The 27,585-nt window shown below is 38.7% G+C and overlaps 1 protein-coding gene across 3 annotated transcripts in view; it reads left to right on the plus strand.

The window, feature by feature from the left end:
• The window catches only part of LOC105253632, a 372,672-nt gene that overhangs the window by 328,520 nt on the left and 16,567 nt on the right, over nucleotides 1-27,585 (plus strand). For all 3 annotated transcript variants that reach the window (XM_025408060.1, XM_025408061.1, XM_025408059.1), the window contains one exon: nucleotides 25,610-25,877. In XM_025408060.1, the coding sequence (XP_025263845.1) occupies nucleotides 25,610-25,877 (268 nt within the window). The remainder of the gene's footprint in view (nucleotides 1-25,609; nucleotides 25,878-27,585) is intronic.

Genomic DNA, 27,585 nt, shown 5'->3' on the forward strand with positions numbered 1-27,585 from the left:
GGGACTCGACGGGGGGGGGGGGAGGGAGGGACGATACGCCTAATTGACATTCCGTAAATTACGCAGAAATAGGCCATTCTCGAAATGGGCGTGCGCCCAGGCGCTGTTACGTTCCGCCGACAGCGGAACAGCGCGCCGGTAATTTGTGACACGGTAGCTCATGCTAGGCCAGCACACGGTTCGTGGATCCGCGGTACACGGGAAAGTACATTCACCGGGGTAGCTTACTTGGGAGATTTACGGACGCAGTCGCGGCCTCTCCCCCGGTTTTCGCCCCGGTTGTCGCGCATTGATTGGATCGCGCGGTAAAAAATGGAACAGCTCGATAAGACGAATAGGAGACACGCGTGAGAAGAAGTTCGACACACAATTCGATGTCGTGCACTTTCGCGTACGATATTTTCAACGTCTTTCCGAAGAGAGATCTGCAAATTTCTCGCCGAGTTAACTTCTTATGCTCCTAGTGAAATTTACAAAATTTAATTTTGAGAAGGAAAAATATAAAGCACTCGCAGTACATGAATTTTTTCCCTTAAGAGCCTAGTCTATTTTAGTATGAAAAATTGATGATTGTTAGGAATTTTTAATAAATATTAGAAATCAATCTCTTTTTGGTGTTTTTCATATTTTTATATTTTTTACTTTCATATTTTCATATTTTTATTGAGATTTAAACAATGTAGTATTTTTAAATCTTAGATATTTAGTTGTTTTGTTCAATACGAACTTCTGCTCGCAGCATGTTTAAAAATGCATGATTTGACAGTGTGACATGCTGTTCCTCGTGTAATTGTCTAAAATGTAAAAACTCGGTGTAGTTTTCCATAGGATATTTTTGGAACACTGAATCTAATTTCATTATAAAAGATTGAAAAATAATAAAGTAATGTCATTTTAAAATTATATAATTCAATTTTACTAAAATTTTTACTTCAATTTTACTTAAATTTTTTTATTGCTTGAAGGTAAAAAAAATATCAAATATTAATTTTTTTAATTCTTTAATCCAGTATCTCAAAAATATTCTACGAAATAAAATTAAACCCAGTTTTTTCATTTCATACTATTACATAGGGAACAGCATATCATATTCGCTTTTGAACGTGCTACTCGTAGAGATTCGTGTTGAACGCAAACAGCTAAATATCCAAAAAATATTGACGTACTATATAAACATAAAAACATAACTGTAAAACGTCAAAAAAAGCAATTTTAAAATAATACTCTTGAAGAAAAAATTTCCAAAAATCATCTTTTCATACTGGAATAAACTGGGCTTTTAGGGAAAGAATAAAAATAATCTAAACCAAATAGATATTAATGAAATATTTAATATGAAATTTACTAATGTACAAAAAACACAAATTTTCATCCAATTATATCGATTAATATTTGCCTCGCTCTAATCTTCGAATATCGTCTCTCGTCTGGCAATTGATTCAGACCGTTCGTGTCATATGATCTCCAGATCACTCGATAGACTATCAAATCGCGATTAACCCGTCGCTAATGAGCAGTGCTTCTGTCCTATCTAATGACCGATCAATGGACATCGATTCAGAAATCGCCGGTCGAGAGGACGATTCTATACCGCACAATGCCTAGCATTCAATCGTCCGATGCGATTTTATGGCGACGATCCTCGAAGGCTTATTCGCCGCGACAACGACGGTCCTGTTTTCGCGCTTTTATCGTTCATGCCCGGTCATTATTGACGACCATACCGCTAGTACATATCTCAAGTGTTACCAGTGTCCACGTATTCGCATCTTTGTGGGTGGTATCGTAATCTTTTACTATAACCGTGTAATGGGCTCTTGTAAACCCGACGAATAAAGACCGATTATAATAAAATTAAATGTGTGTCTGGAAGAATTAAAATATTTCTTTATAATTGGAAATATTATTGACGTCAGAAAATAGAATTGTATCAGAGATTACGAATCACATTTATTTACGGATATCAAAATTTATGTAAAAATTTTTATTCTAATATTTTTATATAAAAATGTATTTTTATATAAAAATGTTAACTCTGATATTTTAGAAAAAAAATATTCCCAAAGTATATATATTAAGAATCATTATTTTTCTTTCTGAGAAATAGGTTTTTAGGATATAAAATAGACGGAAATAAAACAATAATAAAAGTTTTCTTTAAGAAAATAATCTCGAATATTAACTAGCAGTACAGACTTCAAATTTATAAATAACTGCTATTGTCCCTACGCAAATTTCTGTTATCTTTCGTTAAAAGTTCTTGGCCAGTTCGGGACACAATCGTGACTCTGTTTTCGCGTTCGTAATGACTGTGGTCCATTATCGAGCGTGACGTCTCGAGTGTTGCGACGTCTCGTGGCTCATTACTTTGTGAGTGGCATCGGCCTCCTTTTCTCGACATTTCTCCTCGCCATTTCGCACGCTTTCACGGTTCCTCCTCGTGTTCGTCGATTCTCCATATTATTATATATATATATATCTCTTCTTGTTTTTATGCCGCAACTAAAACGATATGAAGACTGAAAGCAAAATTACAAACTTGGAATCGCAATCTCTTTTATGAAGGAATCTTTATTCAAGTTTAAAGTTTATGTATAAACTTTCGAATAAAAGTTATTTAATTCTTGACTTTTCTCATATTAGATGTCATTTTATTGTTGGCATAAAAATAAATAATTTTAGATGTCATTTTATTAGGTGTCATTTTATTTTTGATATAAAAATCCAAAAATAAATAATTCTATAAATAAAGAGAATAAAAATATAAAAGGAACTTGTGTGGAAGAGAAAAACTTATATAACATTTTATTAACATTATTAATGTATAATTTGTTTTATTTCCACGTGAGCGATTTGGAGGCTGCGAATCTAGATTCTCGCCATAAGAATCAACGGCTCTTTAGTTATATGACACTGCGCATACAATCGGAACGCGGAGAGAACACGGTCGCGCGTAGTTTGTATGCTAATCAGAATCATGTTCCTTCCCATTCGCGTATCCTCGTATTCCACTATTCTCATCCCGCCATTGCGGGCTTTAACTATCATCAATTCTATTTTCTATCGCGTCTTAGCTGCGCGCATTCGCACCATTGTTCACGTTCGCGATCCGAATGCGGCCGTCCGATTCCGAGTTTTATTTAATGTACCGAGATCGCATTCAATGTAATGGAGAAACGAAAAGCGAATGGCCACATTTACCACAAAGTATATCGTGCGAACACCAGCCGCAACCTCGCATTCACGTCTCGTAAGTTTAGCGTTAAAATGTGCTTACTTCATATGATCGGATTATCATTTATTATGATAGAATTAATAATTATCGTAATTATGTGAACAGGAGGTTATTATTTAATGATAAATAAATAATTTAATGTGCTAAAAAAATTCCCAAATTTAATGTAATCTTTCTATTATAATATTCATGACACATCATCTTTCTCTCTTTAAAATTATACAAATTTTTATTTTATTTATAATTCCTATCGTCAGAAAATAACGTGTCGCGTACGTCAAACGGAACTTAACTCGGTAAAATAGGGAAACTCAGTTTATCAACATTTTCCTGTAGAAGATAACGTCACTCGGATTCGAGTAAACCGGAAGAGAAGAATTGCGAAGAGAGCGGAAACGAACACGGACGCTTGCCTTTTCCATCGCAACGTTCCTCCCCATCGACTCTTTCCCCTTTTCCTCAATTTCCCGTCGCCTTGCTGCGCTTTGTCTCCATAAGCCACATTTGGGTCACCGGTACGACGAGGTTGCTTTAACGATCTGCATTGCATGAGCGTTTCGCCCTCTTCATTTGTCGTTTCGTTTACCTCTATAGAGAATGCCAGTGTCTAAAACTAACTCGGAGAATTTTTAAAAAAAGCAATATGAGATGTTTCAAAAATATCTCTCTGGAAGGAAAATGTGAAAAACGCAAAATTTAATATAAAAATTTTCAACGGAGATCCTTCCAAATATTAATGTTTTCTTTTTTTAAATATAGAAAGTTAATTTAGCTAATATTTTAAGAAATTTAAGGACGATTTAGAAAAATTAATTCTTAATTTAAATTTTAAATATAGAAATTTATATAGAACAAACAGAAGAAAAATCTTTTATTTCCGTCATGTTATTTTTGTTTGTATTCATGTTATTTTGTTTAAATGATAAATGCGAATAATTTTCCAAGAAAATAAGGGTATTTAATTAATAATAGATGACAAAGTGTGTTAATTTATATTTTTATGAGAAATATAACTTATAAATTCTAAATTTTAATATAAAGTTTATAATATTTATTAAAAGCAGCATAAAAGAAAATAAGTAAAGAATGTAAGTAACAAAGAGCATAAAATTACTGAAAAATTCTCTCTCTCTCTCTTATATTTTGATTTCTTTTTCGTGACACAATTTGAGATCGTATATGATTGATAAACAAACCCCGTTATATAGCAAACAAAAGGAATCGGAAGCGCGACCGGTTTTACCTTGTTTATATCTTGAGTTCGTTGTCGAGAAATCCGATAACTGTTTCTCGAATAACATCAAGTTCCAGTGAAATCTCGACATCGCAATGACGGCGAATAAACATATAACAATAATGTAATAAATAATATAATAAACATATACGAATTATAAAAAATGTCGGAAATTCAGATCGGTGTAAAATTGAATTCTTAATTTGCAAAATTATGGCTTGGCTGTTGAAATTCTCACAAATCCCCCAATATTTCTCTTTTTATTCCTTATAAAAAATTAAATGAGATTCCCTTGTTGGAACAAGTGGAGGAACTATAGCGAAACAACCGGAAATTAAAGAGATAAAATTTTAGTATCAGGGAAAGTAAAATGTATTTTACCGGAAATGCGCATCTTCAACTAGAAAAAGGATTAACCGGCTTAAATTCCCTTCTTTGCTTATTTTTCAAACTTTATTCTTTCCGCTTACGCGATTAGAAATTTTTTGCGATAGCAAATTTCCTCTTTCCTCTCCTTCCCTCCATGTTAACACTTAACGTATATGCGTGGTTTCATATCGCATTTTTTTCTGTCATCTATTTAGATTCATTATCATCCTTGAAACTAAACATACTTCTTTTTTCTCTCTCTCCTTTTCTTTCTCTTTTTTCATTCTTTCTCAGGTGGATGTGTGAATTGCAAACGATAAATGATATATTCTTTCCACGCACAAGATATAATCTGAGAGAATGTATAAAATATATTCATACACGCATATACCACATGAAAACCGACAATTAAGTAGAGTGGGTACGCAGTTTCGCTTAGACATTGTTACCTTGATGCACCAGACATCTCTTTTGGCCGTCATCTTCATCCTCGCAGTCATCGCTTGTTAACGCCACGTGCGCCCCGGGTATCTGAAAAATATATATGTGACCGATTCTCTTTCTCTCTCCGTTCTATCTTTTCCTCCCTCTCGCTACGCGACGAGACATCGGCAAAAACGAGGGTGCGCAAGAAAATCGTGGGATGCACTTACGGATATTACCGGGAACACTGGCGGGAAAATTGCCAGACACGGTTGCTTGAAATCATTAGAATTAAACCTTCGTGTAGTCGCTCGAAAGAGCGACGCGAGGGGGTAAAATTTAAAGAGGATCTGCAAAAAAAATTTTAATTTTATGTAGAAAATTTATTCTTCAACAATCGAATTTTGGTTGAAATTATAATCGATAGAATCCGCATATTTATTCATGTTACATTAAATTCATGTTACGTTAAATGTTAGCGATAATAAATATATATTAACTATATATCCTGCGGCATTTAACACGTTTGCCTTCTGCGTGTTATTGCTTACATGCGGTCGCTTTGTTGTCATTCTCGCGAGACTTGAGTGGGGGGAGGCAGCGGGGTAAAGCGTAAGTCGCTTTGCGACATCACATTAGTCTTGGAAACACAATTGAAAGATGTCAACCACGAATATTCGATAGTGATTATTTTCATTAGTAAAACTGAGAACAATTCGAAATTAGTATGAAGCATACATATGTGAATAGTCTGTATATATTGTTGATCAGAAGTGTAGTAAAGGTCAGGTATCGCGCATACGGCTCTAAATGGAAAATAGAATTTATCGATCACGTGTGTATTTATCCAGCGAAGGTGATTGGTGATCACAACGACCATGTAAAAGGTAAGGTAAAATCGTGATATATATCAATGTTGTTTATTAATAATTCGTTTATTAATAATTTATTGATTAATAATTCGAAGTTTAAGGAACAGAATTTATGCTCTGCATATTTATAATTGATAGAACTAAATTCGCCTTAAACCATTTATAATTTTCGACAAAATTTAAGGCATACCTATGTAAATAGATTGTACATATATTATTGATCAGAAGTGTAGTAAAGGTCAGATATCGCGCGTACGGCTCTAAATGGAAAATAGAATTTATCGACCACGTGTGTATTTATCCGGCGAAAGTGATTGCGATCACAACGATCATGTAGAAGGTAATGTAAAATCGTGATGCTACGCATCAATGTTGTTTATTAATAATTCGTTTATTAATAATTTATTTATAATTTGTTGATTAATAATTCGAAGTTTAAGTACGGCTCTAAATGGAAAATAGAATTTATCGACCACGTGTGTATTTATCCGGCGAAAGTGATTGTGATCACAACGACCATGTAGAAGGTAATGTAAAATCGTGCTACACATCAATATTATTTATTAATAATTCGTTTATTAGTAATTTATTAATTAATAATTTGAAGTTTAAGGAACAGAATTTATACTCTACATATTTATAATTGATAGAACTAAATCGGTCTTAAACGATTTATAATTTGCGACAAAATGTAAGATAGAATTCTATTTATAATTTTATGCTACTCTCTTTTTGATCTCAACTCGACGTAAAATTGAAAAATAGAAATAAAATCATATTTAATATTATATATATATATATATATATATATATATATATATAATATTAAATATGATTTTATTTAAAGTTAAATATTATATATATATATTATATATATATATATATATATATATATATATATATATATGTAGGTATAGAATTTTAGAAAAATATAAATTTCCTTCTTTTTCATAAGTTTTTTTTATAAATGTTATATAAATTTTCTCAGTTTTAAAGGTGATTTTAATTTTGAAGCAAAGTTTTTAAAATAACAAATTTACGTTTGTTATTAATACATGTAAAATATACATGTAAAATTCGCTTTTTTTAAAGAATATCTATAATTTTTAAAGAATATCTATAATATGTAACAAAATTCTAACTCATGAATTATAAATTATGAGTTTTGTAAAAATAGCGAGATTTATATATTCACAATCATAAATATACGTTATTTTAAAAACTTCACTCTCTAATCAGCATTCTTTAAAATTACGAGAATATTTTTATAAAGCTCATAAAAATCTTATGAAAAAAGAGAAATTGACATTTTTCTATAATTGTAAATTTATAACATATATAGTTTGATATATTATAGTTAGATGGTTAGATATGATTCAATTTCTATTTTTCAATTTTGCACCGGATTGGATATATGAGGATTTCCGGTCACTTCAAAGACGACAGAACTCGTTGAGTAAAACCCTTGCGAAACGTTTCTAGCGTGAATAAATTGTTTCCGGCTTCGCATAATCCCGTGTCCTGCTTGCTGTCACTTTAATTTTGCATCGGTACGTTGGCACAAATGTGAGACCAAGAAAGGCCTTACGACACGGCGATGCAGTTTTGATAGCGAAGAGAAATGATGCCGAAGCTAAACCTGCGAGATACATAAATCGAACGTCGCGCGAGGATTTTCGCTTCACCAAATTTTCACATTTTCGCGATAATTTGCACGATAACGAAAGGATTTCTCCTCTTCATTTTCAAAAAATATCTTAATGATTATTTTACAATTTATCCTATTATTCGTTGAGTTTTGTCATTTTTTACGCGGGGTTGTCCACTAGTTAATTTCGGCAACACTCTTGTACCTAAAACTCGGCGAGTAATCAAGATACCATTGTGTATGGCATTCGGGGGTGGATAGTCGATGCAACACTTTGCAACGCGTTGCATGCGATACCGCCTGCGTTATGTGCGCGGCTGCAATTTCGACGAATTATCGGGGGCGACGTTACAAGGACAGGGGGGGTGCGAAGAGGGCGCGAGAGGAGGATTCACGCTTGTTGTTTCTACACACGTGTTCGAAACGGGTCTGGCCCAGTCTATGGATAATTTAACCCACAGCGCAGTCCTGAATGGGTTATAATTGGTGATGACAGGCCATCAGAGGCGACGGCATGCATTCATCTCGACGAGAGAGGGAGAGAGAGAGACAGAGAGAAGGAGGGAGGGAGAGAGAAAGAGAGAGAGAGAGAGAGAGAACACATCGTGCTCGAGGAGACATGTCCTGGGTCCTTCGCAGGCGCCGACAGGATTTCCCATGATGCCTCCGCACGTCCTGTCGTGCAACTTGTCAACGCGACATCATGACATGCAAGCGAATCGTGAGTTTTAGTAATAGGTCGTTTCTCCAATCTACGAAATTCGGAATCTTCGATTTCTCGCGTCTTTTTCGAACTTTCAAACTTGGAGGATATTGAACTTACATCTTAAGTTTAAAATAGAATCAACAAACTGAATTATTAAGCTCTCCAATTTCTGAATCTTACAGCTATCGAATCTGAAAATTTTAATAAGATAATTAATTTTATCTATACGAGAATTTTGGAGCTGTTTTTGACACGACATTGTCGAATTTTATTTATTCATATTGTCGTAATAAAAATAACCGCGCAATAGTTTCTCTCTTTCTCTCTCTCTCTCTCTCTCTCTCTCTCTCTCTCTCTCTCTCTCTCTCACTTTCTTTCTCTTATGTGTCCTTAAATGATCTTATTTTAATTCTCGAGCTTTCAGCTCGAGTTGGCGAGCTTATGCGAAACTCGCTGGGCCGGCACGGATGATCGCGGCTTACGAGTTTAATGAGATACGGAATAAGTGGCTGGTAGATACGTTCTTCAATTTGCGCGAGACTTAAGCTCCTTTACGGAGATCTCGCGCATAACATGAATACTAATCGATCCTGCGGGGCCGCGTTGCGCGCGCGGACTTTATTCCGCTAAATGAATGATCTTCGAGCTTTATCGTCCGCGCGAAAAGTTTCTCCCTCGCTCATTTCCGCCTATGCCCGATTAAATCTAGCTTTTAGCAAGCCGTATTACGCACGTACTCTTTGATTAAAATATCAGAGAAAATACTTCGCCAGCGAGATAAATGTTTGCGGGCACTTTTTAACCCGATAAACGAAATATTTATCGAATTCTATGCGAATTATGTAACCGAAGGCTTTTCATAAAGGTATCAGACTTATAAATAAATTCGTTGTTCGTAATCATCATTTTTCAATCTCTCTCGAGCGCCATCATGAGGAGCTGGAAATGCAACGGAGAAGCAACGTTCGTGTATCTCGGGAAATGCAGGAGGATATAGCGAGAACGAGTATCCTTTCTCTCCTATGTATTTTCGTACGTATACAAGCGCACGGATGATGGCCTCGTTTTGCAGTGAAGGGGATCGAGCGCGGGCCCGGCACACCATGGATCGGTGGATTCCACCATGGTTCGATCCGATTACGAAAGTACGAGGCTAATTCGCATTGTGGTTGTGTCGCACTGCAACGCAATGGCTGCTGGACGTAGCTTTCACGGCGACGCGCCAATTCTCATCCGTTACGTCGCGACACGCGACGCGGAGCACCGTCCGTTTTGCCTCCGATTTTGGCCAACGTTGAATGCGCTAGATATATACCGCCGTCGTTCCGTCAGTGATATACTCGCCAATGCGACCTAAGAGGGGAATAATAAAAGGGATCCGATAGACAGGAGAGGATGTTGCGAGAGAGAGCATTAACAGTGTTTCTCATTTGCGTAGCTAGAGCTGATTGTCAAGTATGAGACAGTTTTGTTATCTAGCATCATTGCGAAAGCTGACATCTCAAAAGGACTGTTAAAATATTGCGAAGAAAACAGTCCTGTAAATGATAAAAAAATTATAAATTACAAAAAAAGAAGACAATTATAAAAAAAGTGACAATTATAAAAAAATTGGAAATTATAAAAAAAAAGGCAATTATACAGAATTTTTTGGATGTTAAATTTGGAAATTTTATTTAATTTTATTTTTATTCCTATGATAATATTTTTTTATTTAAATTTAAAGATTATATTTAAAAAAAAAATATTTCAATATTACATAAAATTTCTGAATGTTCCACACAGATATCTAAATCTCCCTTAATGCAATAAAAAGAGAGCAATTTATTTTCATGAATATATTATAAGCAAATTTAAATTTAAGTGCTTTTTTATGTTTTCTAATCTCAACTCTTTTATATATAAAATAAAGATTAACAGAAATATCTCTCCATTTTAATTTATAAAACATGAAAATATTAATCTCAAATTATATAATCTAGAATTATTATTTTTAAATGAACATATCGAGATTTTTTAAATTATTTAATTATTATAAAAATTGAAGATGATGAGTAAATAATGATCATTGAATATTTTCGTTGTATGTTTTATTGTTGTACGTTTTTATAGACTTGAATTCTTAAAAAGATTCTCTAAGATTCTCGCAGAATACTTATACATATGTATAAATTCGAAGTTCTTTAAATCTTTATACTTTGGAATCTTCAAAGGAATTTCTAATCTGTTGGATTCTCTGTAGAATCGTTTCTTTAAAATCCAAAAGCTTTTAAATCGCATTTGGATATATTTATATTTAGTGCTCAAACTCTAAGATTCTTGAGATCAAGAAATTTTATAGACCTTTTTAGACTTTTGATTCCCCTTCCTTTGATTTTATAAGAGCTTTATATAAATCAAAAAGTTCAAGTTATGTCGTAGCTTCCAAGGATTAATTATCGATGAATCTAAGCGCGATGCGTACACAGTAAAAAATAAAATATTAATTATAACATTTTTCACATGTCCCAGAAAGTCCACTCTAAATTTTAAGTTAAAATAACTCATTCGTCATATGTTACATATTGACAAACTAAAAATGTTAAATAATTGACACAATACTCTACATTTATTTTTGTTATTGTGACTTTAAGTGTAATGTAAAAATAACATACAAATTAATTAAAAAATTACATGAAAAAATAGTTATAATAATTCGTAAGAATTGTTGTAGGATATTAACATATAATAGTAATTATTTTAACTGAAATTACTTGTAAGAAGAAACATTTGATTTTAATAAATTTGATTATTTTGTATGTCAAAGTTCAAGATTATTTGAAGATTTACTTTAATTTTTCTTAGAATGTTAAACTGACTTTGAGACATGTTGATTGTTTAAAATGATTGTGTTAAAAATACTCAAAATGATATTCCATTTCTGAGAGACATATACAAAGTGTTAAGTTATGAAGTTGACATAAATGTAACACATGAAAACGTTATAATACTAATAACATATAAGTTGTATGTTAATTTTACATTAAAGTACTAATCAAAACATGGTAACGCAAGAAAATTTTAACATATGGACGCACAATTTTTTTACTGTGTATATTCCGATCCGACATAATTACATAAGTGATCTGAGAACAATCCATTAAATTGGAAAACCGCATCTACCGGCGCATTGAGAGACCCTGTTTAAGAGATATGTGTCGCGCGAAATGCGAGCGTTATCGCAATCGCATTCCATTGTACTCGCAGACAATGTTATTACCCTAACCGTTCATAATTACGTCATCGTCATCATTGTCCCCGCACATGTATCCCCATAAATGCCACGAGCCCTTGGCGCCCTGCGGTCCCCACGGCTTCCTTCCTTCCTGCCTACGCGTCGTAGTTCGTCCTCGTGACGTTCGCATAAGCGCTTATATGGCGAGATGCCGTCGTCGAGTCGCCAACCAACACGCGTCTCACGTGAACACGTGGCGCGAGATACGCCACCGTTTATGTACTAGATATGCATAGTGCTACCTGAATACCGCACACGTGCGTCCTAGTGTTTGTGTGCACATATGTTTGCGCACCCGCGCGCGCGCGCGCGCGCTAAGAGATCCTGCGCGTTTCCATACGCATAACTCGCATACGCGAATGTACATTAATAGTCCTAGCTTGCCCGAAATGTTTTCCCCAAAATAATTCTGTGGAGTAGGAATAGTCGAAATTAATTTTTGATGTGAAAGTGCGAAATGTTTTTCGCTCCTAAAGAATCTCTTAATCGATGTTGATGCGAATTTGATAGATATACCGATATACTTTGAGACTCGAGTGACGATCAAACTTGAAAAACATCGACAACTGCGGCGATTAAATTTTCTCTAAAAGCGCACTCGCGTGAAACCCTGCCTAAATTTTACTGTCGCAATATATCACCATGAACCGGCTCTATAATGGTTTCCATATCGCGATCGCGCACGTTGATACGTATACGCACGCAGACGCGAATGTATACGCACTAACGGCACGCGGGTCGATTAGTCGGCATACACGCGGCTTAATGCGACATTGCGCCAGTTATGTTACCTATGCTACGTCGGGTATGTCGACCGCACGTTGCGGATACGCAACTAAGCCGCAGGGGTGAGACGGATATCAGGATAGAGAAGTCTTGCCCGATAAGGCAGAGAGAGAGGAGAGAGAACGCGTCTCTTGGCTGCGAATTCGCTACCTACGTATTAGACTGCATTTCGCGAATAATTGGCCCTCCTCTCTTCCCTTTAGTGCGTTCTCTTCTTCGAACCGGGCACAATGTGCTTCATCGATGTGGAACCGAGTGAGGCATCTTCCGAAATTCCCGATAGATTCCATCGGACAGAATTATCGCCGGTTCCTCTCTCCTTGTTGTCTCCCTCTCTCTCTTTCTCTTTCTAGATAGATGATCCTCATATTGTTCCACAGTTCCTCAATTGTCATGCATCGCCGACTCTTTTTCGAGGATTGTTTCGATAGACTATGATAAAGGTTTCGAGAGTCATCGACATCGGTTCTTTGAAGAGAACGGATACAGTTCACCGTCCTCTTCATCATTAATTTTCAAATCGCAATTAATTCGTAAAATAACTTTTTTATTTATGCACGGATTTTTCATTGACGTAAGAGTCTGTGAGAACAAGATAGAGAGAACTTTAATGTATTAAATGAAATTGTTCCACGGAGAGTTTCGTGTTTGTGCTTTAAAATTAACAATGATCACAATTTGCAATGTCGTTATGTTAAGTGGGAAAAGGCAGGAAAGAGAGAAAGAAAACTAGACTCTCTTTCCTGAAACTATATACGGGGATTGCAATTAATTAGAGGAAAGACAATCTTGCATGTGTAATTGCAACAGCAGATTCGCTCTATATAAATCCGCTGCGCCGCAAATGTGAAACCATATTCCCGCTTGTGCGACGTGCGCTCGTTTAGAATAATGAACGGCCGCGGAATTAAGAAGAGAAAAACGCACACGAGAGTGACAGGCGCGCCGGAATTACATAAACGATATTATGCTAACTACGTTGAAGGAGACTCGAGTCGAATTTCTACAATCAGACCAGCGAAATTTCGTTAACTTCTTATTCTACCTCTCTGTCTTTCTCTTTCTCTTCCTCTTTCTCTCTGCATAGGCTGCAGAGTGGAAATGGGTCGCCTGTTCAAAACCTAATGCAATCGCAGCTTCCTCTCGAGCGTTGATGAACTTCGCACCTGACTTAGAATTAATTATGAAAGTACATTAAGTGTGTCCTGCGGGAGAGGCGCTTAATCTACAGATGAATTGAAGTATAGATTAAGAGAGACTGTTATTACGAAAATTGAAAATTTTCCCTCGCGAATGAGACATATCATTAATATGATAATCGTGTTGTAAATTGGAATTTGAGAATTCCTGTAATTTATCTTGCTGAATAGCACCAAGTCACGAAGACAGCAGTCTCCAGCTTGTTCGACAATAGTTTCACGTTTCATGTTTTTCATTTTATTAACTTTATACTCGATAATTTTTGTTAATTTTCCACCGAGACAATATTTGGCTCTAATATTTGAAGAAAGCGAATATTATATTCGAGCGCATATCCACACGGGAAGAAAAGCAAACAATTAACTTTCTACCTCTTCTTCGTTCTCTATTCAGCGAACGCTCGACTCGTAAAACGCTACTCAATGACGTCGTTTAAACGCGAAGCGATATTTTCCTACGAAAGTCACGCGGGCATTAATGCCAGAATTGGAATAAATTAAGTCGCGAAGTGACGGTCGACGGTTCACGAGGGTTTTAATCACCGCCGCTGTTTAATTACTCCCTCATGTAGCAATAACGCGGACTCCACTGACCTCATTTCCTCAAAACATCGTCATCCGGAACGCGGCGAACTAATGACGAGGAACGAGCATCAGACTCGAGGACCGATTGCTCTCCCTTATTGAGCCTGTAAATCGCCCTTACGATCTATATAGCGACGATGAATCATCATCCATCGTGAAACGTCAAGCTTATTAAGACTCGCAGAGACTAACTTTCGTCGTATTATTAATATTTTTATTTATACTTTTTAAATACTTTTTTAATCTCGCATGATTCGATGATAAATTTCTGCTATTTATTGAATCTTGTATAAATGTAATTTATATACTTCGATATGTACATTTTAATTAAGGGAAAGTTTTCCAAATCAATTTCTCAACTCTTGGTAAAGAGCTTGCCATTGAAATACGTACAGCAGTGATTTTTACGATATCAGAAAGCTCGCTTAAAGTCACGCGTTCGACTCAACCCACGCATTCGATCCGTCCAATAAATGAATTCGCGTTGCGTGCGCACGAGGAGCACGAAAATTTAATTTCCCGCGCGTGGAAAATAATCCTTGCTTAGGAAATTGGCTGCTTGATTTCGTTCCTCCCCGGCTTCCCTGATCCCTTCCATCCCGTCTCTTACACCGCGATCTTTTGTGAGCGGTATGCGAAAAGAGACCCCGACGAAGAGAGAAATTCGCTGCTGATCCAGCCGGCCACGTGAAATAAAATAAAACGGATATTAAAACTGGCGCGAGCTAATTTCCTCACGTTTCCAGGCATAATATTCGTTTCCCTCCACTGCACTTTCTCTTTCCTCCCACGCTTTTATTCCCTTATCATTGAGTTAAACCATCTATCGGATGAACGGCTCCTGAATATTCAACATTTATGAGGAGACACGAAGAAGAAACAAGAAAGAGGGAAAAAGAGATGCATAGAGAGAGCCAATAAAATCAAATTCGATATTTGAATTTGGCGAGTGACATTCACGTTTGGAGATTTCTGCGGATTAAAAATCTGTCAGAATATCAATGTATGCGATTGCTTATAAATTGCGAATTCGCTTTCAGGTTCCGTGATTCACATCTTTTAGATGCGATGTGCAAACCGACTTCTGGATATACTTGTAGAATTATACTAGCTAGAAAAATATTACATGAAGTAAATATTTTCGCGATACATTATAATAAATTATTAATTAAATAAGTAAAAAAAATTTTTAATATGTAAAAATGATTCAAATGATATAAATCTAATAAGAAACAAAAGAAGGCTAGGAACCAAAGACGCAGGTAATGGTGCGCTGACGAAGTTTTACGACGTGATTTTAATATTGAGCAAAAGGATCAAAAAAGATCAAACAATATATGTCATTCTATTCAAATTCAAGCAAATTAATTAATCTAATGCTTTAAGATATCAATAAAATCTCATGTTTCGACAAGTATAATTATTCGTTTGCGTTTCTTAAGGAAGACATAAAATTTGCTTAATATCGTTATAGGCTCGTATAGTGAACCGAGAAATGGAGGAACAATTGGAGATTGATTGATCGGTTATGTCGAGGTACATATCTCGAGGTACATATCTCGAGGTAACGATCTCAAGGAGGACCGACATACCCCTCGAAACGATATTAATGCCCAACATCAAAGAAGAGAGATAGAGCGAGCGAGTGAGAGAGAGAGAGAGAGAGCGAGCGAGCGAGAAAGAGAGAGAATTCAGGCATCTCTTCATTTACGTTCCTGCCGAAGTACAATGCGACTGGCTGAGTATTCGCGAACCCTCTCGTAGGACACACGGCGAAACTTTAGAGACGCCTCCGTCTATAATCACCTTTGAGGTCATTACAGCGCCCACCCTTGCTCGTGTTGGATCTCTCTCTCTTTCCTTCTCTCTCTCTTGATTTCTCTGTCTCTTTCTCTTTCCCTTTCTCCCTTCTCTTTTCCTACGGACGGCCAGACGGTTAATCAAGTCCCGTTTCACTTACTAATTCCCCACCCGCATCCCCCACTGGTACTTGCAGCCACTAGTCGCTTTGTTTCTCTTGCTCTCCGCTGCCGGTGGTCCTTGATCTGCCGCCTTTCAATATTCCAAGCAGTGTTAGTCACACAATATTGATTGTGATGGATAGAATGGACTCCATCCCTCGCAAGATGGTATTTTTGTCACATTTAAAAATCAAGCAGCTTAACAAAATATATATATATTTTACAGATAAAAATATTTTATTTTTCTTTGCATTTTTTTGTAATAGAATATTATATCACTGATTATTGGTAGATATTGATGTGCTCAAAAGCCAATTTTAATTTATCTTTACGTAGACTTTCCGACAAGAACTGCTTCCGTTCTCTCTCTAATTCGCCGTTTAACAGCAAGCGTCAATGTGCGAAAAAACGCAAACAAACAAGGAACAAAAGACTACTTCCTGGAAGCCCTCCGCGAAAGCTCGCTCGCTTTCCCTCGCGAGTGTTCGCGCTCATTAGGCAAATCCCAGCCTTCGGCTCATCCCGAAAAAGGCGGCCGTGGCTTTCCTCAACCTTAGCATACAAATTTATTCGTAAACTTTCGCAATTTAAATGTCCGCGGTGTTTCAATCAAGGGGCGTCGCCGTCCGCTCCCCACGTACGTATAAACAACTCCCGGATTAGCTTTCCTTCCTTCAGACTTTCATCGGCTCTCTTTGCCAACCCTCCTACTGCTGTCCCTTCCGCTCTCCCTTCTCCGTGATATCAACTTTGGGGGATTTTCGCGTGTTGGCGTGTCAAATATTAAGCAGCCTCGTTTTCATTCCGCAACCAGTTTAACAGACGAGGGACCGAGAGGGGAAGGGAAACAAGCGCTGCTTAAGAACTTTGGAACAGCTTCGGAACTCGTTTGAACCTGCGATCCCTGTCCCGCTGGCCCAGTATTTCACGTATCCCGTAATTATATTTGCTCATTAACCTCCGTCCCTCCCTATCGCGCTACCTTCTTCGAGTTTCCATGAGAGATGGAGTTATCTCGAATAGGGGCGGCTCTCTAGGGGAATCTCCAAAATTAAATCTTCCACGGCTCATATTCTTCGATAATGCCATAAAAATTCGTGGATACGGAACATTAACGCAAGTTGATATTTTAAAAGTTTAAATAAATTTTTGTAATTTTGTAATTTTTATAAAGTCAGTCTCTCCTTCGTCCGCGCGCACCGTAATCAATGACGGTAATTAATTGGAACACTCGAAGCGGAATTAAACATCGTCTTTATAACTCTTCTCTGCCTCGCTTTTACCTTTGAATCTGCCATCGCCGCTGGGGATCAAATGCAGAAAGCAGAGATGAAGGAGTTTTGTAAATTACCGCTAATGCCGTGTTACATATTTGCCGGATTTCCGGCTCGAGATTGCCGGCTTTACAGAACGTAACTTACGTATTACAGGGTAGCTGTTAACATCTCCCCAAGAACCACCCTCGCAAATGGAAACTCTAGGTGAATCGAAACTACATCGCGGCAAACTGCAGGCAATTCTCGATTCAATGCGTTCCCAAAATTGTTTAAACTTGCTTATGTAAATAAAATTCAGTCAATTCGCGCTCTATTCTCATTTCGATAAACGATTTGAATAAAATGACGATTACCTCTCTCGTTGAAACGATTTTATCGATATTTTCTATGAATATGGATTTTTTTTATATTCGATATAATTTCCGTGTATAATTCAGAATTTAATTATAACACACAAGACGCTTAATATCTCGCAAGGAGAACAATATAGTTTAGTCTGCTATTAAAATTAATGGATGGTTATTAATTCTCTCGTGCTATCCATATTTTTCGTCAAATGTTCGCTTCATCAGAGATTTCGATTATCCCGATAATTCGGCCTGCTAAATTGTTGCCGTTCCAATTCGGCAAAATTGGCGGGGAAGGGGGGGGGGATTGCTGGTTAATGTTCCGTTAACGTTGCGCGATCGAGTCGCGACGGATTAGGCAATGGATAGCGTATTAATTATATTGTTAGCGAACGAGATGCGAAGCTCGGCTCGACCGCGGCGGTTTTTCCGGCGGTTTCGCGTCCCGGACAGTGCAAATTTGCAGACGAAACCGCATGTTATCGGTTACGAACGTGCCAGCAGAGTTATCCGTGAACATATCTGGCGTAGACTTGTTTCGCCGCAGTCAGAATTTGTTGCTACCGCGATGCCTGAGAATAGCGCACGAAATTTGCATTATACATCACGAAATGAATTTATGTATTTCTTGTCATTTTTATATATATATATTTGCTCTAACGTATTATTTTTGCTCTCTAAATCACGTTAAAATCAATGCAATTTTTTATAAATTCTCTGCAATGTTTGATTTACATTTTATTGAATGACGTAACGTGCAATTTTATTATATTTATTATATTTACGTATACAGAGATATTTTGAACAAAGATTACTAATCAAACTTAAATTTTATTTTGTCTGTTTTTTGGTAATTTGCGTAGCTTTCGATTGTTTTTATCTCTTAACAACAACGGAAATAAATTCGACGATCAAGACTATCCTCCGTATAAATAATCGCGTTGAACTTAAAAAGCTTACCTTTCGGGAGGTAGAGTCGGGGTAAGAGTCGAAACGATGGTCCTGTTCTATCGGGACGTAAACAGACGAGAGAACACACCGCGATTCCGTTGTGGTGGTGCTTAAAACATCGGCACCCTCTTCCCGTTGAGTCAGCTTGTTCCCGCGAAGGTTAAACCGCTTCGGCTGGCAAGAGCCTAACCCGCCGTCAACCGCACCCTTATGTTCGTTATCCTGAAAAAAAATTGCGCCTCGTAAAGCTTCACCTCTGCACGCGGTCGCCGGTGCAAGGCCATCGATCGACCCCGCGGGTGCAATTCCTCGCTCTCTCCCCCATTTCCACCCCCTACCCTTCCTGAATATCCGCATATTTTAAACGCGCGTCAGGCACACGCAGTTCGACGGTTCTTAAAAATCGCTCGGAAAAGCCATCTTTATCTCTCGCGAGCGAATTTTCGTTACGATTCCGTAATCACGATTTGCATAACAACGATGTGTTCTCCCAAAAGAGGGGCAGGGAGGGCGGATGAAGGGAGAATAAAGGAGAGGGGAGAAATGGAGAAAGAATTTCCCGCGGTATCTATTTTCCATTGGAGAATCCAAAAACCCGACGAGGGGATGTATGAAATGTGCATTCTAATAGTAAGGTGAAATGCACTTGGGGCGCGAGCATCCAGGTATCAAAAACGCATCAACCGTTCCGTTACTACGTATACCCTTAAGCGTTAAATAAGAAAACGGCAGCCGCTCAAAGTCGATGTAGGATATATCGGTTTGTGGCCCTGCGGTTGTGGCCCAGGCTTTGTAGTCCAGGCTGCCAGATATCGAAAACGGCAAGAACTCGCGCGCATCCCGCTCGCATATCGCTGGAATAAATCATTTTTTATTCGCGACCGTAAACCCCCGTAACGTAGAGATAGGAGGGGTCCGTGGTCATAAAGGGTTTCGGGCAGGGCTCGGGCCGCGAAAGGGCTATCGCCCCCGGGATACGGAGATCGGGGAAAGGATCGATGAGGATCTCGACGGGGCCGTCGCTGATAACCGGCCACCCTGCTGCCGCATGACTGAACCGGAATAATGCTAGCTGTATGCTAAACCTTGCTGATAAGGCCGCACCGATCCCTACGGCGCGATAGCGGCAAAACAATATCCACCTCCCCCTCTCCCTTTCCCCTCTATCTCGTCCTCCTCTTCGCGCTGCGTAGATACGAGATGGATTCGGTTTTACATCGAGCTATACATCGAACGAATGTACCGCATTCAGAAATAGCTACGATAGCATCGATATATGTATATATTTTATATACCCGGTATTAACGCGAAATGTTTTAATATTTAGCTTCGATACTATAGTTTCTATTTCGGTATTTTATTTAATTTACATTTTATTAAAAATAAAGTTATGCCGATTTAAAGACGGCAGATAATAATTAAAATATTGTGCAAATTTATCATAAAAAAATTAAATCGAAGTGTAAAAATTACGATTATAATATTTCCATCAAATATTTAGATGAAAAGTTTTGCAAGTTTTAATACTCGTGACTCGAGATATTCTTTTTTTAAAACGCTTAAAAAGTTTATTAAATTATTATTGTATAAAAAACAACGTCTCTTCTTAATTACCCCAATTATTATTTATAAAGCATGGAACGTATATAAAAAAATAAATCGATATGTCATTTAATTTAAGCCTAACTGAGCTCCTGGTACGAGGCACGAGGAAGACGGGACTCGGAGACGTGAAACGCGCTGTCGAGAGCGAGCTCGAGGGCGGAAAATCGTTTATCGAGTCGACGGGGTGTATCCAGAGCGCATTGATATGCAAAATTTGTAGTTTCGAGAAGCTCGCGAGAAACTCGAGCGCGCGCGCACAACAGCGAGTAAACTTTGAGATCCAAGTGTCTCGGAGCTCCAGCTTTATAACCGATCTCGATGTCTTCGGTGCACGTACGTGCGAGTATACCGGATCTGGCCCTACGGTGTACGAGGGCTCGCTAATCCGCTCCTAAATATCCCCGCATTGCTCTCGGATCCGCGCCGCAACTCGCCGCTTCAAGATTATAAAGTCATTATACATATATGTATGCCTGCGGTGGAGAATAATAAGAAGTGAGGAAATAAGGCAGTCGTTTTCAGAGTACATGTAAATAATTTTGAAAATATAATTTACAACAGACTTAGTCGCAACTTCAAATTTAATAATATGTAAAATTATTCTTGTTAAAATCATCATATAATAAATAAATAAGTATATATATATAATTATTAAAAAAAGTTAGAGATTATAACTTTAATAGAATATAAAAATTAAAAATACGATTAAAATATATATAAAATGTAGATAAAAATAATACTATATATTTATAATATATATTGATAAAAATAATAAAGAAATATGCGCATAACAAAAAAGAAACGAACAAAATAAAATACAGGAAAGTAAAAATACATCAAATATATATAATAAAAGCAATAAAAATATGCATTAATAATAAAACAGTAAATAAATTGAATAATTTCAAAACGTCAACTCCAGTAAAGTTGCCAGCACTTTCAGCGTGATTGCTCATATTTAAGATTCCCTCAGTTATCGACGTTTTAGTTTCCGTATTATTTCCACGCTGATATCAAAGGTGCATTCGAACGACCAGCAGACCTATGCAATTGCCACGTGCACCGGTTGCGTTACCAGGATATGCGAGAGTCGGGAAAATCGGAGGAAACGAGGAGAGAGAAAGTACAGGAGCGAGCTACGAAGGGACGGTATTTAATTAGCTCGAGTTAAAAGCTCGGCTTAAATGATCTATTCAGCGCTTAGCGTCGAGCGAATTCACTTTGGTACTCCCTCGACTCCACTTTCCCGAGGAAGATCCCGAGCAGCGTCGTGTCCTGCGTTGTCCTGCGTCTTCGTGTCCCACAGATTCAGCCTCTCGCCCTCGCACTCGGAAACGTCTCGTCGAACATTAAAAAGAAGAGATTAAAGTTAAAATACTCGTATATCTTTTCAAAGGATATAAAGAATTTTTTTCCTAAAAATATATCGAATATTTTCTCTCGTGCTCTCTTTTCAAATAAATAGATCTAAAGATGTAACTCTTGCCCAAGATTTTTTTTATTTTCGGAGCAAAAGCTTAATGTAATTCCTGCGCTTTTTTTTCGACAACCAATGGACGTATGAAACCGTCTAGAAACGCTTCCTACGTCGCCTGCCAGCCGAACTTTTCCTCTGCTCTGTCGCATTTTGAACACATCACCGTCTCGTTCCCCGTATCATCATGATTAAATGAAATCCATTAGGAAATGGAAGACGGGGCGCGGCAGAATAGTCGCGAGCGAGCGTAATGAAAAATCATTACGATGACTGTGACGGAGCGCGGGGGGAAGAATTGACGTGGTGGATGAAAATGCGATCGATATTCCACTGAGAATATATGTATAAAGTCATGATGAAATTTCATCAAAGATAATCGAAGCTATCATTTATTATATTAAATTGAAATATCATAAAGATACATGTGTATGTCACTCTTATAAATTAAAAAAAATAATTTTAAAAAATAATTTATAATAATAAAGCCGCAAATATAGATGTATATAAAAAAAATCAAATTTTCATGAATTGTGAGTAGTATTCTTATCGCCTTTATTGCTAAATAATTTGTATATTTATGTGTAAGTGCAATTATTCGTATGAACAAATTTGCTCTTAATTGTTTACGAATGTTTACATAACGTTTTATACACAAAGTCAATCACGAAGCAGAAATTGTATTCAGTTGATGATCGATCAGTCTACATTTTTATTCTTTTTTCATCAACGTACCATCATCATCCTTCTTCTTTACTTCTTATCAACTAGAAGAGTTGGATCTCTTCGTTTTCTCAACTCCGACCTACTGCTGGAAGTGCACCGCGAGTTGTTAACCTTAGCTTGCGGTTTAATTACACGGGCAAATATTATCGAACTGACGGAGTTAATTAGATAATTAAAACTTGAAGGGTAAACTACTTTGCGAGTCGAGCGGCACGCCGGTCTTTGAATATACATGAACGTGTACATGCAAATATCACAGGTGTCTGTGTAAGGCTGCACGATTGAAAGATATCAGGGTCTTGTGTCAAAAATTTTTCAACGTTTAATCTGCAATTTCGAATTCTTAGAAAAAGAATGAAATAATTACGAAGAGATAAGTTTTGAAATCATTTTGAATTCGTAAAGTCGTCATTTTTATCTTTCTGCGGAAATTTCTTAAGTAAGGATAGTACAAAAGTATGATTTTATAATTCTTCGAGTCTAAAAACAAATTTGATTTGATTGACAGTATTATCATTATTAATTAATCGTCGAGATACGAAATTAAAAATATGAATTTTGCAAAAATGACATTTCCATTTATATCAAACAGCTGATATTCTCTACGTTAATTGTATAGAGAAAAATTTGAAAATTTGAATTTTTATTATTGAATCTTTAAAAAAAGAGCATTTTTTGAAAAATTTACCGACATGTTCTGAAAATTTCAGAGAGAATGCGCACATTATTTTTATTAATTACTCTATTGTGCTACGAATTAACAAATTAAGTAAATTCTACACGATCTCTCTCGTGATTTACGACTACGCAGCATCAACGACACGTCGCTGTTGACAAAGAAATCCTTTAAAAAGGTAGAAGCTCTGCAGTACAGTGGAGATCAGCGGCCGTATGTTTCCGGCGTCATTATCTCCGGTTGGCAGAGCTCGCAGACCCTCGTCAGAGTCGGCGTTTATACCGCGAATCCTCTCGGATAAGTGAATCCCCTCAGCCGGACGATCCGAGTTTAAACGCTTTAACCTGCGCGAGCCACGATTAGCGAACATAGTCGAGGAGACGACTGTGAACCGTGATGGACAGGTCAGAGAGGCGCGTGTATCACTCGTGCGTATTCTTCATCGTGCGAATTTTCGCAGCTCACGCTCCATCGTTAGACATATTTTACTTGAAATATGATGTACATACTATATAAGAAACGCGTGTATGTATATATGAAAAGAAAAAAATATGTTATTTTGTTTATTTTATTTCAATACGTGCGTTTGAATATTTTTTTAAATTATTGTATCGTTAAAAAAGTTTGCAATGCAAAAATATTAAATTACATGAACAAAATAAATTTATCTTGACAATTTGTATCTGTTGGGATTTTACTTTAAATTATGAAATTCGAGCAGATAAATCAATTAAATATATTTGTGTTTTCCAAGGTTTTTATAGGTTGAATAATTGGGTATCTCAAATTTCTATAGAAAACTAACTAAAAAAGAAACATCACAACTATATATTTAATATAAATATTATTTACTCAATATTGCTTAATTTATATTTTCCCTCATTATTATTAGTGATAAGTAAAAATGTTCACTATAAATTCGAAGAATTGTGCGTTAAATCAAATCTTTATGCTCACTTTTAAAAACTTTAAAATAAAATTCGGAAAGGTAATTTCGCTGAAAGCTAAAAAAATACGCTTAATGGAACCTTAAAATAGATTTTTTTCTCCGACTATTTTCCTTTTGCAAAATGAACAATTATTCTGTTCTGTGCTACAAGAGTGCAGTGATTTAACGATGTGACTTAACGATGTAAACATGTAATGTCTATCCCCATATTAGATCCGAATTAAATCGTCTGCATTTCATGCAAGATGCAACGCTAATTCAAAGTGAGAGCATAGGCCAATTTATGTACATATTACACACGTATATTTGTACAATCGCGCGGATATAGGCCAGGTAGTAATCACGACCGCGTTATTATGCGCTCGACGAGCATATGTTAATTCGCGTCGGAGATGATGAATGCGGCGAAGAGCCGCCGTTGTACCTTGGTGTCTCAGAATAATCGAATCCTTCTTACGATCTCTCGTGTCAAATTTATCGACGATTAAATTTCTATTAAAAATGAAATTCATTTAAAATAAAATCAACGAAACGTTATTATCTATTAAATAACTTATTATTTCTAAATCCTTGTAAAGTCGAGAAAAATTTTTCACCCGATAAATCTTTCGCACGTGACTCGATAATTGCCGATAGCTCGATATTTTTTCGATTATTTTGATAACGATGAAAGAATATATGAATTGAAATAAAGCGCAACGCTTCCGAAATACCCTATATATACGTAAAACGACGTCGATAGGGAAACGCAGTGCCCAATTCATTAAAGTTTACACCGAGGAAAGCTCTCGAGTGCGCCCACAGCAAAGCACCCGCCTGTACAAACAATTGCAACGAGCTCCCAACTAATCTGGTGTGTCGACGGGGACCGGTCGGCTGCGGGGAAATGAGGGAGAGTAGGAAAGGGGAGAGGAGATGAGAGCAAAGTAGAATATCAACATCCTACGCTCGTCCAACTTGAGGAATTCGCTATGAGCTTTCCGAGATGATGTTTCGAATGAAACCAGGCACGATGTATAGACTCCCGGCTGACCGAATTTAACTTGCGATGTCCGAATCTCTATACGAGGGTCGAAAATAAGGGAGAAGAGAAAAACCATCTTTTTTATTCCTAAAGCATACCTAGTGCACAATTTTGATTAAACCACCACCAAGATAGATATAGCTATCGATTTATCGTCTTGTTACACAATTCTCCTGCAGTTTGGACACGCTAGTCTCGTGATTCGCGTAATCAACGCACAATTTGACGAAATATTTTTCTATCGCTCTGAAAATGTCTGAAAAAATGTCCTCTTCTTGTCTGTTGCAGGCACAAGCGGAAAGTGCAAAACCTGCTGCCGTGCAAGAGCGCAGCGGGCGCGGCGGCAGTCGCCGGGCGAGGCCGCGTGCTGCCGGACGGCCAGCCGCATCCGGGCCCCGGCATCGGTGGCGGCGGTGGCGGCGGCGGCGGCGGCGGCGGCGGCGGCGGTGGCGGCGGCGCCGCCGTCCTCTACGAGGATCTGCCGGATCACGCGGTGTCGCACTCGCAGCTGCACAACCACCTGCCGGCGGGCCACGGCCAGGCGCCGACGATCGAGGTACGAAATCACGAGGGCCAACCGCGGGCCCCCCCGCCATCCCGCGAACCACCGCTGCTACCTGCACGCAGGGAAACGAGACCGCCGCAGCCGCATCACCTCGACTATCTCGACTACCGCGATCCCAGGTCGATACTGCGCGTCCAGGACAAGCCGTCGCGGGCAGTCCTGGGCGGCTACCGGACGCCGCGCGCCCTCCTGGCCAAGTCGCAGGGGGTCCCCCTGTCGATCGCCGCCACCGCTCAATCGTCCGCCAGCCCTCGATTAGCCCCGGGCGGCGCCAACAGTCCGCTCTTGCTGCGAAACGAGAGCAATCTCTTGCGAGACAGCCACCTGCTGCTGGCAACGCAGAACGCCCTGATCACGAGCCAACGGCCTCCCTCGCCTCCCGCTCCACCCGCGCCCACGGCGATCCGTCGCGACGAGTTTCCCCCGTGTCGGGATCTCGACGTCGGCCTGGTCGCCGAAGGCTATCCGGCCGACGCGCGGGTTCCCGCGAGGCCCCGCGATTCCGGCATCCCCATCACTCCCACTCACCGACCGCGCGCCTCCCCCGCTCGGACACCATCGAGCCCTACCGGATCAACGGCGCCGACGAAGCTCGCGGGCCGAGAGACGAGTCGCAGACGGCCCTCGGTGGATTCCGAGGGCTACTCGTACATAGATTTCAAAGATTCGGATTTGGAGGCCGCGAGGTACGCTCGCGCCGAGACCGCGAACCCCCCCGGCAAGCGGCTGATGCGATCGACGACCGCGAGATCGAGCTCGGTCGACTCGGACGGCTACTCGTACATCATCGATTACAACGGCAGGAAGGCGCCCGGCGCCGCCAGGAGGCTCGTCGCCGACGGCACCGAGGAGGAGGTCTGTCCGCTCTGCACCATGCAGCAGATACACCATCTCCTCAGCCAGCCGGAGCAGGACGTCTACCTGCGCGTTCAGGACACGTGACACGCGCCGTCCTGGCCGTCGGCCGACAGTCTCGTCGCGGCGTCGTAGAGACGTACCCTCGGATCCCCCGTGGGACATTCGCGTCCCCTCCCCGAGACATATCTCGCGTCAAGGTCGACCGAGCGACATCCGATTACCGAGCTATCTTCCTGTTGCCGTGATGTGACGCGACGCGACGCGATGCGACGCGACGTGACGTGACGTGACGTTAGAGAAGGGACGTCGCAGCTGTGTCCCGTCTAAGGCTATCGTCGTAAGGTTATCTGGCGCCCTTCGGCTTCCGGCGAGCGGACGGAGGCGGAACACAAGGTATTCCATATATTGACATTGACACTAAGGCTGTGTGTGCTTCGTGATTCGATTTCTGTTTTCTCTGCAAGAGAGCCCTGGCCGATTTCTTATTTAACATTCGAGCTGTAATTCACATAAGAGCTTCGATTCTCGATATTTCCAGTGTCTTGTAATTACATCGAGCGGCTTTAATAAATCGCGAGCAAGATTAGTCGGTGTTTAATTAAAGGATAGGTTTAAGTTTTCTTTTATTGGATTCTCGAAGGAAACATTGCAAAGAACAGTGTAAACAATTTGTGTTTCTTGAACGCTGACTAATTTTTGTGATTTATTAAAGATTGACCGTCCGTACTCTTGATTAAAAGTTACATATGTTGCGAAGATTCTAAACAATTCAGATCACACGATGCTTTCGCACTTTGAAAGGGACTGTAGCTAGTTTTTTCACGTTTCTAGAGAAGAAAGT

Source organism: Camponotus floridanus, unplaced genomic scaffold, assembly GCF_003227725.1.
Source record: "Camponotus floridanus strain SB8 unplaced genomic scaffold, Cflo_v7.5 scaffold2, whole genome shotgun sequence".
NCBI lineage: Eukaryota > Metazoa > Arthropoda > Insecta > Hymenoptera > Formicidae > Camponotus > Camponotus floridanus.